This window comes from Anolis carolinensis, chromosome 5 (assembly GCF_035594765.1).
Source record: "Anolis carolinensis isolate JA03-04 chromosome 5, rAnoCar3.1.pri, whole genome shotgun sequence".
Lineage (NCBI taxonomy): Eukaryota > Metazoa > Chordata > Lepidosauria > Squamata > Dactyloidae > Anolis > Anolis carolinensis.
Genome location: NC_085845.1, coordinates 144,306,732 through 144,323,070, shown reverse-complemented (window position 1 = coordinate 144,323,070; position 16,339 = coordinate 144,306,732). Strand labels below are relative to the sequence as shown.

General features: G+C 36.0%; 1 protein-coding gene across 32 annotated transcripts in view; it reads right to left on the bottom strand.

The window, feature by feature from the left end:
* nrcam (neuronal cell adhesion molecule) overlaps positions 1 to 16,339 on the bottom strand; it is a 182,698-nt gene that overhangs the window by 46,968 nt on the left and 119,391 nt on the right. For 22 of the 32 annotated variants that reach the window (XM_016993845.2, XM_016993846.2, XM_016993834.2 and 19 more), the window contains 8 exons: positions 13,078 to 13,262; positions 10,532 to 10,663; positions 8,140 to 8,283; positions 5,141 to 5,252; positions 4,545 to 4,711; positions 4,300 to 4,447; positions 3,643 to 3,767; positions 1,860 to 1,889 (listed from right to left, as the gene is read on the bottom strand). In XM_016993845.2, coding sequence (XP_016849334.1) covers positions 1,860 to 1,889; positions 3,643 to 3,767; positions 4,300 to 4,447; positions 4,545 to 4,711; positions 5,141 to 5,252; positions 8,140 to 8,283; positions 10,532 to 10,663; positions 13,078 to 13,262 — 1,043 coding nt within the window. The remainder of the gene's footprint in view (positions 1 to 1,859; positions 1,890 to 3,642; positions 3,768 to 4,299; positions 4,448 to 4,544; positions 4,712 to 5,140; positions 5,253 to 8,139; positions 8,284 to 10,531; positions 10,664 to 13,077; positions 13,263 to 16,339) is intronic. The other 10 variants (XM_062982472.1, XM_016993841.2, XM_062982470.1 and 7 more) reach the window with 1 other exon arrangement.

Here is a 16,339-nt window from a genome sequence, read left to right as displayed (position 1 = left end):
CAATGAAAATCAATAACCGATTTTGCTGGGAAACAATGTGAAAAGGAAGGAAAAAATTGTTTTAAGAACTCCAATGACAGATTTTCTTTCTTTTTTTTAAAGAAACAACTTGAAAGTTGAGAAGTAGCAGCAGTTCACCAGCAGTTTCAGTTTATGATTAATGATCATGATCAGAGAACTACTGTACATGAAACCTTTTTTTAAACAAAAAGGAAAATAAACACCATCCATATCCACAAAAAACTGTTTCAGGATTATAGTATTAGAAATATTGTGGCAAGGCAAGCTTTCTAATAGTAAAGATTGTTTTTTAATTGCAATCCTCCAGGCATGTCATCCAAAACTACCTCCTTTGATAGTTAAAATGGCTGACGAATAAGTTAGGAGGCTTATATATGAGCACTGAAATCCGACTCTTACGAGACTTTGTTGCTTATTCCATGATCTTGAACCACAAAGGATGGTGCAACCCAACCTTTTGTAAGGGAATGGTGAGGAGTTATACAAGGCAACCTTTAAGGGTAAAATGAATAAACAAAACCTTGGCCACTCTCTGCCACAATTTAAATTAAACTGGGATATCTGAAATACAGATTTCTGTGAACTTATATTGCTAAGATATATCACCAGGGTATTCTGCAATTATCCACTCTGAAAAGGTGTACTGCACTTTTTAAAAATTAGAGGTGGACCTCTTGATATGATTACCACTAAATATGCAATATAGCTAATAGTAACTCTGGGAGCAACAGAAAGCCGCATTATTCTCTCCCCAGTTTGAACTCTGAGTTCTTGAAATTCATGGCGACCAAAATAATAGAGGCAAGGTTTCTTTTGGGTAGAATATACTAACTCTACTCAATCAACAGTTCAACCAGAACCATAATTCTACCATTTTAAATCCACAAAGAAAAAATTATCTAGGGCATCTTAGGTTATCTAAAATGTTTTCGCAATTCCAATGTGCCAGAGTCTAGTACCATATCTATGTACCTTGAATGCCTGAGAAAATTCAAGGCAACATATTACCAACGCCCCCCCCCCCCAAAAAAAAAACCCAAAACACTCTACATCCAGAATTGTTTTAAGCTTTGAATGTCAAAGGGTCTTAAATGCTTAGATACAGTATATACCTGACAGAAGAGTGAATATGCCCATTGTTGTATTCTCCTTTGAAATTGCAAGAAAAAATTGAACACTTTGAAAGCATACACAAGGCTTCAGGAGAAAACTGAATGGTGCTTAATTAAGGAATATTATTTATCTGTATATGCCTTGACACTGCCTATTGATTTATAGCAGTGGTTCTCAACCTGGGGCCCCCAGATGTTTTTGGCCTACAACTCCTGGAAATCACAGCCAATTTACCAGCTGGGAGTTGAAGGCCAAAAACATCTGGGGACCCCAGGTTGAGAACCACTGACTTATGGCAACCCCATAAGGGTCTTCTTAGGTAAAGAATACTCAGAGGTGGCTTTGCCAGTCTTTTCCTCTGAAATATCCCTTACAGAACTCTCATATCAATTGGTGGTTTCCCATTAAAGTACTAAACAGCGCTAACCCTGCTTTAGCTTTCTGGAGCAGATTGGATCAGATGCCGGGTATTTGGGCAATAAATAAATAAAATAACTGTTTATTATTCAAAGTATCCAACCCGAATACCAGGTTGTTTTTAACCATAATAATGAAACAGTTTAAGCATTTACAAATGAGTATAATGATAATACACTAAAATTTTATTTGATTCAAATTAAATTTGTAAAATGTAATGAAGGAAAAAGAAATAAACTTTAACTTGAAATAAGGAGATTTAGGAATATTTGGTATAGGATTCAAACAAAGACTTTTTATTCGTTTACCGTAAACAACAGGAGGAGCTGTTGGAGGAGCTGAAAAGGGATATTAATATAAAGTATATAATCAGTGTTAGTTGCTAGAAAACACAGAACTGTACAGTTAGGTCATTATTAGAGATGAAATATTATGAAGCCAAGTTATTGTGCATGGAAAAATAGCTTCAAATCATGTACTGGGGATTAGGGCTGGAAAAATGGCACATAAAATTAATAATATCTATTCAAGTTAGTTGTGAACAAACTTTCACAGAGGTGGCAAACTGTTAGATACTTTTTGCTTTCTTCATGAAATGGCCAACTCACTGAACAGTAACAGAGTTTATTTATAAGAATTTAAAGTCTCTTTATTTGTCTCATATATGAATTTCCCAGTTCAAGAAATTATAACTATAGTAAAAGAATATATTATTCCCTTGTTGAATGTACATCTCTCCAGAACATAATTGCTCTACACATGGATTGGTTAGCCCATTGCTTGTAGAAGTGTTCTCTTTATGTCTAACCCAAACCCTTAAAATAAATCAAAAATGGTTCTTGCCCACTAGAAGATAAACAACTATTAAATTAAGTACAATTAATTATCAGAATATACAGTCTCAATCCATCAAAGGAATTAAGAACCATTAGAATGCCATCCATAAGAGGTACATATAGACATATACTTTTTTCTAATTTAACAAGCAGAAACAAGTTGTACTGCAGAAAATAATTACAGAGTTATGCTGTAAACAAAGGCAACTAGGTTGGTAGGGCACAAGAACAAGGCATATCAGGCTCTCTTTATGCAATAAGACTTTAGATAAGCCCTTCCACATTCAGAAGTCACGTATGTATATCTGTGTTGAATCACACCCATGTAGTTTTAGCATCCTCTTTTAAAACATGTCAAACCGAATTCTGGACACACCTTCACCTTTCAAACATGCCACCTCTGCTGTGAAAACATATTTCAAGTTATGTTTATCATTTATAAAAGAAATACACTGGACAACATTTTAAAAGCCTAAGAAGCTAGAGTAGGCAAAGCATAAGGATATGCATGTTGGGAAACCTCCTGTCCTTCCTCCTCACTTCAAATCTACAATACAACCAAAATGTCATTCAGATGGAGTGGAGAACCCTTGGGCATAAGATGAGGCAACAGATGCTATCAGCAAGATCAAATAAAAAAGGGGCACCCTATGAAACTTTGTACAGCTGATCATGTCCTAGTTCTACTGATGTTGACATTTCACTACTAGCCCTAGTATTCCATCTCACATCATTCTTGACCATGAGGAATAACTTTTCTGGAGAAAGCCAACCTGTATGGATGTCTATGAGGATTTAGCCCTATGGATTTGATGTAGAGCCTCAAGGAGTTATGGCTTATATACGTACATGAAAAACTTCACTTCACTTCACTTCACTTTATTTCTTAATTAGTCGCTCTCCACCAGAGTGCTCCGAGTGACTTACAATTTAAAATATCATTCCACAATATAAAAAACATTCATCATAAAAACATTCAACATAAAAACATTCAACATAAAAACATTCAACAGTGACTATTTGGCAAATTAGAATCTGATTTACTTAAAAACTGTGGCTTGGAACAAAATATACTGTTCCACCAGCAACTATGGAAGATATGGAAGACATGTTTCTATGTTTCTTACTATGGAAGATATGTTTCTGAACTTATGGGGAAAACAAAATTTTCCAGAACATTACAGTAGCTTAACATTGTTCACAGTAAACGGAAAACACTGTGTGTTGCTCCAATGAATATCAAAAGAAACCTTACCAACAACTGTGAGCACAGCACTTGCAGATACACTGTCCAGAGTGGTATTAGCTATGCAAGTATATGCTCCACCATCTTTATCTGTGACATTCATAATGGTTAAGTTGTTTTTACCAACCATAAACCTGAAATTACAATACATTTACTTACTTGCTGCATTTAACTGTTAATAAATGTTTAGGATTATATAGAAAAGTGATATCTAAATATATACTGGAACATCTTATATCTTATTAGAGAACATCTAATATGGTTGCTAAACTAAAAATTATGATTATGGAAAATTTCAAAAAACTGTAAGTTGACTATCAACGTAAAAAAAGGATTTTGACAACATAAAATGATCGTATTCCTTTCAGGACTTGGATGTTTTTTGCCTTAATCCAATAACTTCAGAAATCTTGATGAATGGAACACTTTTGCCATGGTTTAAATTAACTAGAGCTACAAGGTTGATCATTCTCTCCATATTTATTGATTGCCACTTACAAATATTAATCAATATTACAACAATTCTAAAATAAAGGAAATAACAGTGTTTAGATATTAAGTTTATATAAAAATATACTACACTACATGCTATGAAATATATACTTTTATGAATTAGCCTGGTAATACAACTTATCTTGCAGACTGAAAAAGGAAATTCCTACGTACCTTTCATCATTTGGCAATTCATTATTTTCTTTCAACCATGTAACTGTAGGTATTAAGGTAGTATCATGTTTAATTATACATTCAAATGAAACCTGACCAGTTCTTTGTACAACTTTATATTCAGGCTCCTTAATAATCACTGTTGGCTCTGAAACATAAAAATGGCTATTAAGATGGCTGTTTAAAGGATGTAAAATAGAAAATTTTGCACAGCAGAATTTTGTAACTCAGGCTTGCTTTCTTACCCTTGATTTGTAATTGAACATCATTTTGAACCTTTCCAAGTTTATTTCTTGCTACGCAGGTATATGTGCCACCACTATTTTTCTTGGCTACCGGAATTTCCAGTGTTCCATTCTTATGGAAAATATATTGATTTCCCTGCAGAATACTACCTTTCACCCCTTTAAACCTAGTAAAAAAAAACATAAATGCTTATTCCAGTCTATGTATTCATTCAAAACCTCATTTGAGGATAATGAGTAGCTTTTAAATAGACATTTACACTCCAAAGCTAACGAAGCTGTACCAGTATTTAATGAAGTGTAAATACAATATATTAACACCCTAATATTCAACATAGGAACTGTAGAAACAAATCAGATAAAAAGCAAACATTTGTTTCATGCAATATATGCAATGAAAAATTAAGCATCACCAATCTTGCTTCCAAGAAAAGGGAAAAACGGTAATTTACACAAATATAAAAGAGATAGAAACATATTTAGCTCCCTACTTGAACAGAGTCTTTTAGATCTTTCAAACATTAAAATATGAATTAAATTATTGCAGTGTATGAAATGCAAGATCTTTTAAGGTTTTTATGGTGTAAGTTACTTACCATTCAATTTCAGGCACAGGTGAACCAAAAAAAGCACAGTCTAGCAGAGCAGGTTTATTTGCAATAACTTGGTAAAGTGTGTTTAGGGGAGTTAGGATTCTTGGAGGTTCAGCTAAAATGGGAAAAGAAGTATTATGAAGGTGTTATTAACTACTTGTATATGGTTGTATAGCGAAGTAATCTAAAATACCTCAAATATACAATACCATGATCAGAAGTAAGAAAATCGGTGAAAAATAGTGTTTACTTACTCATTTATTTAATTTGTATGCCACCTTTCTCTCAGACTGCGCCCAAAGTAGCTTTCAGAGACAGTATTATGTTAGATTTACACAATAAAGCTTAAAAACCCCTCTCGCGCTGATTACATCTTGTCATAATGGATGCTTTTATAATCTTACATATAATTTAAGTTATATTACTACCCTGATTAACTTCCACCCACTCCTGTTTTGGACATAAAAAGTAAAGTCTGCATGGATTTTTGGAAGCCCTATTTCTTATCCACCTATCCAATGAAATGGAATAAATGGGTTTAAAAATTAAAAGAAAATATATAAAAATAAAAGAGATGGAAGAAACATTTTTGAATCCATAAACTACGTAAACATAGCAAGGATATATCAAAAGAAAATTTGATGGGTGGCATGACAAAAAAAGTGAGGTGGGAGCAAAAAAGCTGAACTGACAGGAAAGATTGTCTGAATTCCAACGTAACATTCCAACCAAAAACAACTGTCAAACATAATTTTCAACAAGTCCAGAAGAGGCTCCTACAACACTTGAAGAAGAACCAGCACCTTCAGTCACAAAGATCCAGCCCCCTACTATCAAAACTATGGTTGTAGAACCCCCCCTCCAAAAAATGTATTGTACCTGTGGGAGGTGCCACAAATATTGTACTAATAGTGAAATGGGTATGTGTGTGTGCGTGAATCTTTGTATTTGATAGAGCCAGTTGTTCGTCAGCTGTTGTAAGAGGATCATCTGACATAATATAAATTCTATGCAGGTTATTATGCAAAGAGCTGAGCATAATTGGCTTCTAAGCTGGTGGATGGCAAGAAAAAGATAAGCAGAAACCATCAAACAAAAATATGATTCTCAGAAGAAGGCTACCATACTGGTTGATCCGCATTGAGAATGGTAGTTGACCACCGACAATAAAATTCATATGATAGGGAACCAAACACAATAGTTAGGCAGCACATTGCAAGCTTTCTTCCTGCTCTAATCTTCCATTTATCTTTGCCCATCATGCTTTATGTTGCTCTCTGACACTACTGCCCAACACTAAGTGAAAAGCTCTGGGGATTACAAGAGGTGATTGGGAGGTGGGTATGAAAGTAAGACAATAAACCAATATACTATTTCCTATATCTTTCCTGGGAAGATGTAATACAATCACAGTAAACAATAATGAAAAAGCATTTCACATTTGAACTCAAGCTCAGATTTGCACTCAAGCTGTCTGGAAAAACAAAATTGTGAGCCCTTTTTATGTACACTGAATGTTATTTCATATTTGCAATATCTAGGCAGTTTAGAAACTGTTTGTTCTGATAAAAATGAGCACTCAGAGCCACAAAACTCTGTGTACTTTGCGAAAAGGATCACATTGATTTGATTTATAAGATTTCCAGAACAGTTTTATAATGATTTTTCTTCTTTCATAGCTTTCCTGAAATAAATGACTTTTCAGTACAGGCATAGCTTACACTAGCAAACATGGGTTGTATTAAATATAAAACTATCTGCCACTTCGAAAATACAAGTGACAGAAGAGGTGAAGAGAGCAGTGAACTATGCATAAGAACTATGAAAAACGGGGAACTCCAACCAATAAATACTCACTTTGATCCAAAACATACAAGCTTAAATCCACACAGAGGCTACCAGTCCATTTTCAGGCAGAATCCAAAGTGTTGGTTTTGATTTTTGAAGCTCTAAACGCTTGGGTCTAGACAATCTGAAAGATCATGTTCTCTTTATATAAGCCAGGGCAAGTGCTAAGAACTGAAGGGGAGGGTTTTCTCTCAGTCCACGTTCAAAGGCATGACTGACAAGAATTTGGTAGAGCATCTTCTCCAAGACTGTTTCCAGACTGTGGGGTTTCCTCCAGTCCCCCCCCCCCCCCCAGCTCTCCTACCACTGGAAGATGAAGATGTTTTTATTTAGGGAGGCTCCTAAAGTGTGAATTTTAATGATAAAATTGTAGTATGTGTAAGTGATATGTTGTTTTAAATTACATTTTAATTATATTTGAAAATATTGTAATTATAATGTTCAATACCTTTTTAAAATGTTGGACTTATGTTTTATCTGATCCTTTAAAATTATTGTAATCTGCCGTGGGAGAAAGATAGTCTATACATTAATTAACTAAACACATCCAGATATAAGTCCCAACTACAGTAATCTTCCAGGTGATTTGAATGTTATGTTTTAGAGTAGTGCTCCAGGTGATTTAATTATGATTGGCACTAACAATTAAATTAAGACCACACACTTAAAAGCAAATTATGTTGACTCTTCACTAGTTAAATTCATTAGTTTTTCCAGTTGTTTAGGATCATGGAGCTGTTGTCTGAAAGAGCTAATGGTTTATTATTTTGAAAGGTTATCAAAAAAAAAAGAGTTTAGCCTGCTGATGAAAGATCAGTAGAGTAAGGGAGTTCCAAAGTCTAGGGGCAGCCACTGAGAAGATCCTCTCTATCAACTGGGCTTGCAAACTGAAAAATGGGCCTCTCCAGATGATCTTGGAGCCCAGGCAGCTAAAACATGAAGATATGGTCTTCTAGATAGCCTGGACTTAAGTTATATAGTATTTTATGTATCTTTTAATAAATTTTCAATCTGCCCAAAAATTACTTGAGCAGGGTTAAATTCTAAGGAAACATTTATAGGATTACATAGTGAACAATGAATGACAGAAAAAAAATCATAAATAGTGGTTGCCAGTTTTCTACTTGAAAAAAAAGGATAACCTGTAGTCTTACCTAAAACATTCACAAATGCATTTGCCAGTAGGTATCCATATTCATTAGATGCATTACACTGATAAACAGCACTTGATCTTTCTTGCACATCAGTAAAAATAATTGTATCACCGTCCACTTTTCTGCTAGGATCTTCTGGAGCAACTATTACAAATTTTCACAAGAAATTTAAAGTACATTCTTATTGGATTATTCATACAGGAAATAAACAGAAATTAGAAGACAGATCTGAAATTTACATGTTAGGAAAAATAACATTCTAATAAAAGGCCTTTTCACCAAAAGCTAATTTTCACAGATAAAAAGGAAAAGCAAAGAATGGGTATTTGTTTTTGATTTTGAAAAAGTTAATTATATGATATAGATCTTAAAATAACCATATAAACAAATATAATGTCTGGACTTATAGAGCAACTTAAAACTGCCCATTAAATGAAGAATTGTCATATTCCTACAAGCTCTTTGCCCTGTCCCTTCTCTTCTGAGATGTCATCTTGTGTTGTGGTTACTTTAAATCAGGGTTTCCTTTATATCCCAAAAAGGAAGTTACGGTTTAATTTTGCTGCTACGAGATGGGATGTACATCTAAAAAAAATCGTTCAGTTAGGTGATCATGAATCTCAGAAGCACTTACATGAAAACATATGTGAATTGTTCTTAGTCTAAAAATATGGTATTTTGCTTAATGACAACCTGATCTACATTATTTAAAAAAAAATGGATTCAGTGGACAACCAAAGTAGAAATAAGGGGGATTTTCACTAATCAGACTATCCTTCAACACCTGCTTCAATGTATTATCAAATAGACAGTGACACTTAATAATCCAGAACAATTTTGGAGAGGTACAGAGAAATGAGTACTGGCAAAAAATGCTCTTTGTCTAGTAATTTCCTATGGAGAGTCAGTTTGGTTGAAGAAAAAGAGATTTTTTTAAAAAAAAAAGTTTCATATTCCATTCTAATTATATTGTTTTCCCTTCTTTTGAACATGTATTATCATTTCTCTGGGTATATAATGCAGATGTGCATTTGAGGATTTGTGTATGTACACATGTGTAGAAATCTGTATGCACAAACATGTACATATACACTTCTACACAAATGTATCTTTTCTTCAATATACTTTGTGTCCTGCAGTTCTTCACTTCAGAGCAGGGCATAAAAAACAAAGCCCAGGGCATCCCCCTCCCCTTCACTAAAATACAGACAAGAAAACAGAAGCATACTGCCAGGCCTACAGGGACTATGAAGCTTTGAAATTTAAATTTTCAAAATGATGCTCTTGGTCTATATCTTCTTACATTGAAGTAGAAAGGGACCAATCACAAAAAATGCTTTTATCTGTGTATATAATCAAAGGTAGCTTGTTCCAGTACATTTTACATCAAAGAATATCTTTCTCACAGGAAGATAATTAACCCTACTATAGCAACAGAATGTAAATATAATAGTCAATATTTAAATATAGATATTTAGAATACATAAATAATAAATCATTATGTGATTTATACTGTAAGAAATTATTATTCCAGCAATTAATGTTAATTGGTCCTGCTGCATTTCACAATGAAGTGGAATTTCTAATTTAAAAATACACACACATTCAACCAATACAGCATTACTGTACTCTTGGTGAGGCAAAACCATGACTCATTATCTCTATAAATAAACATTATATTAAAAATCTTTTCTGCCCTTCTCCACAGGGGCTTGGAAATCTCGACTTTTTGTGATTGTTTAATCTGACATACTGTTTCACTTGAGGGTTTTTCTTTTCTCCTTGTCTGGCACAAGTTGAAGATTTTGCCTCCAGCATCCGTGACTAAGGTTGTTGCTTAGCAACTTAATGGAATGGGGGACAAAATCTTAAAAAGCAGTGAGTCATATCTCGGTGCATGAGGATGGAAAAGCTGTTGTTCCCCACTGAGGCACTTCCCCAGTCCCTGCTCGCTTTCTTCTCCTCACTAATCCTAATCTTTTGGCCATTTAGAAAATTATTGGGATGTTATCCTGCACTGTCTTACAGCTTTCATATATGCTGAGGGGGGAATCAATCAGCAGTCGTATGCCTTCATGCCATTTCTGACTTATGCTGGTCCTAATGGGAACCTAACATGAGGATTTCTGAGACTAAGAGTGTGTGTTTGACTTGCCTAAGGTCGTCCAGTGAACAATCAGTGATGGTTCTGTAATGCTACACTCTAAACTTTATGTCTGATGGGTCGACATTTTAGGTTTTGAGGTTTGCAGTATGTTTGAACTTCATTTGCTTTCAAATGTGCTAAACTAGGCTTGATGCATTTTGCTACACATTTTGCTAATGTTTTATTCCCAAGTCTTCATCTGATGACACATTATATCATTATGGAAAGAATAAAAATAGTCCTTACTTGCAATCGGAACTCCATTTGCTAACCAGCTTATACTGGGTTTGGGTTTACCATTAGCTCGGCAAATCAAGGAACCATCTTCTCCAGGAGAAAATACAAGGTTTGTTGGTTCTCTTATCCAGTAAGGTGCAGCTGAGTTTAAAAAAAGAAAGAGAGAGAGAAATTTGTATCTATTTTAGCATGCATGTGGTAGTATTCTGTTTTACACAAATTGATTTGAGTTTGCTTTATGGCAAAATTCCAAAGCCTCTACCTAGGGAACATAGTTGTTGGAATGGCTGTAGTGCACTTCCTGAGTGAGAAAGAAATAATTTTGTAGCTGAGATCCTTCAAACTCACACAGCTTCTAGGCAGAGAGTATTTGTGTGAAGCTTTCTGCAACCTTGGAATAAATAACTGGAGATAAAAAGTAAGAATGAAAAAAGTCAGAGACAAGGTGGTTTGAGGCAGGATGTGGAACAGGTATAAGAAAGACAGTGAACCAAAAGGTCTAACAATGTAATACTGCCAGTTGTGGATCCTGCCACTGTAGCACGCCAACCTGTCAACTGTAAGGAGAAATGTAGGTCAAGAAGTCTGGATTACACTGAATTTACTGCTGACTTGAAATAATTAATCATATCTTTTGTCTGCAAGCGTCTGATTACAGGTTTTAAAATGTAAAAAGGTTCATATAGAAATGTATTAGTGAACTGATTGTCAGTAGCTTGGATCCAGGCAAATCCTGTAGAAATGTTCCACTCCCTACCCTTCCTTTTTGTTACTGAATATACTTGTCCAGTCTGCTCAATTATCTTGCTAAAGCTTTTTCAAGAGGGGTGGTAGAAGGGTACCAAGTACTGCTCGTCTTTTCCTGTTGGAGAATTGTGATGTAGCCTGAGCAGAGGACCTGGGCAAGTTGGAGACCGGCAAAGTCTAGAGTATTTTCAGAGCAATCTAGAAAGTTCCTTTTCCTCTTCAGGTTTCTGCCTTTATTTGTCAGATCATTATCTTTACAAATTAATAATTATCTGATTTGTGATATCATTTTCAGTTCATTAATATACAGCAAGTGGCAGAATAAATCTTTTAGAAATCCAAGCTAAAGGCATCAGCTAATAATAATAATAATAATAATAATTATTATTATTATTATTATTATTATTATTATTATTATTATTTTATTTTTGTACCCCGCCACCATCTCCCCAGAGGGACTCAGGGCGGCTTACAGATATAAAACCAGCATACAGTATACAGCATACAGTAATATCAAATACAAAAACACACAAATAAATTTAAAAGGCATTAAAAATCACAATCATTATAAAACACATGAAAAACACAGCAATAAAAACATAAAATGAGCTGGGCAAAGTGCACTGAGTGGAACTTGTAAACAAGAAGGAAGATTAAGGTGCTACAAGGTCATGGGAAGAGCCTTAAACTGGAGTGAACTCTGAGGCTATGTCAAGGAGTTAACCAACAGGTACAACTGGTCAGAAGAAACCACTAGTACAAGGGTTTAGCAAACAGTGGGCAATCAGCAATCAGCTCCTTCCTTCTCCACCATAAAATAGATTCAACCTGATATTCTGTTTTCCTTTATTTTGCTTTCAACCACCCACTGGCAATGGGTCCCTCAAACCTAAAAAAAAGTTAGTCAGGAAAATGAAGGCATGTCACCTCTCACCAATTCCTACTGATTATTCTCTGAATTATCTGTTGGGCAGCATATTTGAAGTTTTCCATTAGAAGTGATCAAACCTGGGCTTTACCTGCTATTTTGTCTATTTCAGATGCTCTGCAATGGCTCCATCTACACTGCCATATAATGCAATTTGTACATGCATTATATGATCCGTGTAGTCTCATATAATGCAGTTCAATGCAGTTAAACTGCTTTATATGGCAGTGTAGATAGGGCCTCAAATAACATACTTTTGTGAAATGGTTCCAGAGAGATAGCTACAATTCTGCTGAAAATAAAAGCATTGTAATATGTCACAATTTATCTTTTACATAATTGTGATTCAGTTGAATGTAAATATCTAACAGGAAGACAACCCTTGTTTAGAAATTCTGCTTTTATAGAAAAAAAATGATAAAGACTCCCATTAAAAATAACTGATTTATTGCAGCATAGGCTTTCATGAATTATAGCCACATTAATCAGCTGCAAGTCCCAGCTCTGGAAAGAGCCAGGGCATAAATAAAGTAAGAGATGGATGCATGATATATTCATCATCTCCTGAAGCAGGCAAGACAACCAAAGTTCATACTGTAATAAATACAATAGTCTTTAAATGTCACAGGGCTCATGGTTGCTTTTATTTGTCACTAATGATGGCCCCTTCTACACTGCCATATAATCCAGATCAAAGCAAATAATCCACATTATCTGCTTTGAACTGGAATATATGAGTCTACATTGCAGATAATTTGGATTTTATATGGCAGCGTAGAAGGGGCCTAACATGACTACTCTTAATGTTTTCAGTAGTAAAAACAGGTGATTCCATTAATATTCCTTATAAAATGAAAAGTACATAAAATATGGCATTTACCTTTGATAGTGACTGTAATGACATGATGAGCAGAACCCAATAGATTACTTGCCATACATTTATATTTTCCAGAATCAGCTTCAGAAATATCTGTGATTTTGAGGGTTTTATTAAAATTTTCAAAGAACTTTCTGTTGACAGGAAGTTCACCACCTTCTTTAATCCAACGGATAGTTGGTGTAGGTCTGGCAGAAAGAGAACAGCAGCAGTTGATATTAAAACAATAATGCAAAAAGGCATTTAGGAAATTTGTAACTTTAATTATTGTAATTTCACTCAGTAATGGCCTTAATTCCCAAGAATGACCAATAAAATGTTTTGTTTAAGCAATATTATTGCTAACATGCAATGTTCATTACAGGTCTAATAAAAGGTTATTAGCAGCATACTTGTGTAGTACTCAGGATTTGCAGCAGGTCACTCTGACCATGATATATGCTATTATTCCCCCACTGTAATAATAATAATAATAATAATAATAATAATAATAATAATAATAATAATAATAATAATAATAATAATTTATACCCCATTTTATATCCTCCGAGATGGTTTTCAATGTCATTTCATTATTTTATAAGATAACAAACCGAGGCTCCTTCTACACAGCTGTATAAAATCCAGATTATCTGCTTTGAACTGTATTATTTGGCAGTGTATACTCAGAAATACTGAGCAGCACAGGAAAAGGAATTCAACAATCATTGGGTACATCAAATTATATATGAAACAACCCTCCTATGTTGTCGCTTTGCTTACGTTAAAAGCAATGAGTCTGAAGCAGACTTGTAGGTTTGTACTGACAGATGATAACCAGAGTGTTATAAATGCTACCAAAAACAACCAGTGGCATAAGGAACGGCAACGAATCTCAAGCACAGGACTACAGTTGTCCCTCCATATTTGTGGTTTTTACTTTTGAGGATTTGATTTAAAATCTTCTGTCTTGGAATATCTTGGTCCTCCGGTGTGACTCTATGGTCAACTTTCTCCAGTCATGCTGAAGGACCTAGAAATTTCTAGACAGAACACCTCTTTAAAAACCTCCAGGTCTTCCAACGTGATTTTATGGCTAGCTTTCTGTGGAAGCTGATCACAGAATCATGCTAGAAGACCTAGCAACAGCTAGATAAATGCTCTCTCAAGTAAAACAAAATATCAATTCCTTTGTTTTGTTTTTTCATTTTTCCAGTGGTCCTGGGTTCTTAACACCAGTGAATGTGGAGGACTGATTGTAATTCATTATTGAAAGATAAACAGAAAAATAAAGATTTATAAGTAGCATATCTCTTTTGTAAAAGTCTAGCCTTCAAAAATAAATAATAATTCCTGCCAAATATCCAGCTTGATGTTTCTGTTTTAGAATACAGCACATACTGTACATATTGCTTAATAACTCCTCTTTTTGAGACAGGGCAAAAAATATGCAGAAGGGGAGTGGATCATCACAAGAAAAGAACTGTTGTAGGAACAGATAAAATAACTCATCAACTTATTTTATCCAGAACATTGACTGACTGTCACTACAATATTTAACTTTACCACCTCCATCTCCACAAGAGTTTATCTGATGCCTCTTGCACTGATAGAGAAGAATAAACATGTTCACCGAATATGAATGGCTCCCAGGGGGAGGTTCCTGATCACTCGGTGACTCAATGTGGCAAGTTAGCCCATCATTTTACAGACAAAGTTGCTCGGATACGTTCTGAACTTGATGCAAGCCTTATTGAAGTTCCAATAGATGTACCTGAGAAATCTGTCTGTTCTATTTTGTTGGATTCATTTCAGCTTGTTCGGCCTGATGACGTGGACAAGATCCTTAGAGCTGTGAGAGCGACCACATGTCCTCTAGACCCTTGTCCCGCCTGATTTATCAAACTTGCCAGCGGGAGATTGAGTGGCTTATGAGGATTATTAATGCATCATTGAAACAGGGACAGTTACCATCTAGCTTGAAAATAACAATTGTAAGACCAATTCTTAAGAAATTGCCCCTGGATTCCACAATATTAAATAACTACCGGCCTATTTCAAATTTCCCTTTTCTGGGCAAGGTTCTAGAGCATGTGGTGGCTTCCCAGCTCCAGGGATTCTTGGAAGACACTTATTATCTTGCTCCTTCACAGTCTGGTTTTAGGCCTGGGCACAAAATGAAGACAGCTTTGGTCGCCTTGGTGGATGATCTCTGCAGAGAGCTAGACAGGGGGAGTGTGTCCCTGCTAGTTCGCTTGGATCTCTCAGTGGCTTTCAATACCATCGACCATGGTATCCCTCTGGGTTGGCTCTTTGGAATGGGTCTTGGGAGCACTGCTCTGCAGTGGCTCCGCTCCTTCCTAGAGGACCGTACCCAGTTGGTGATGCTGGGGGACACCTGCTTGGGCCCCTGGCCAATGACCTGTGGGGTCCTGAAAGGTTCTAGCCTTTCTCCCATGATTTTTAACATCTACATGAAACCGCTGGGTGAGGTCATCCGGAATTTGGAGTTGGGTGCCATCTCTACGCACATGACACTCAACTCTACTACTCTTTTCCACCACACTCCAAGGAAGTTGCCCGGATCCTGGATCTGTGTCTGACAGCTGTGATGGACTGGATGAGGGCCAACAAGCTGAAGCTTAATCCAGACAAGACGGAGGTCCTCCTGGTCAGTCGTGGGGTCAATCGGGGTATAGGGTGGCAACATGTGCTCGACAGGATCACACTCCCCATGAAGACACAGGTTCACAGTCTGGGGGTCCTCCTGGACTCAGCACTATCACTTGATGTCCAGGTGTCGGCAGTGGCTGGGAGGGCCTTTGCACAATTAAAACTTGTGTGCCAGCTGCGACCATACCTTGAAAAGCCTGACTTGGCCATGGTGGTCCACGCCTTAGTTACATCTAGAATGGGCTACTGCAATGCACTGTACGTGGGGCTGCCTTTGAAGACGGCTCAGAAACTGCAGTTAGTGCAAAGGTCAGCGGCCAGATTACTAACTGGAGCTGGTTATAGGGAGCACACCATGCCCTTATTAAGGCAGCTCCACTGGTGGTCAATGAGTTTCTGGACCCAATTCAAAGTGCAGATTATCTTCTATATATATAAAAGAGTGATGGCATCAGGGCAGCGGACAAAACAACAAAACTACAGGCCCCCCAACCTCGAAATTTGACAACACAACCCATCATCCACGGCTCTAGGTTGATACAACAAAAAGAAAAGAAAAATAAAGTCCTAATTAGAAGGAGAGAAATAATTGTTTTTATCCAATTGCTGCCAG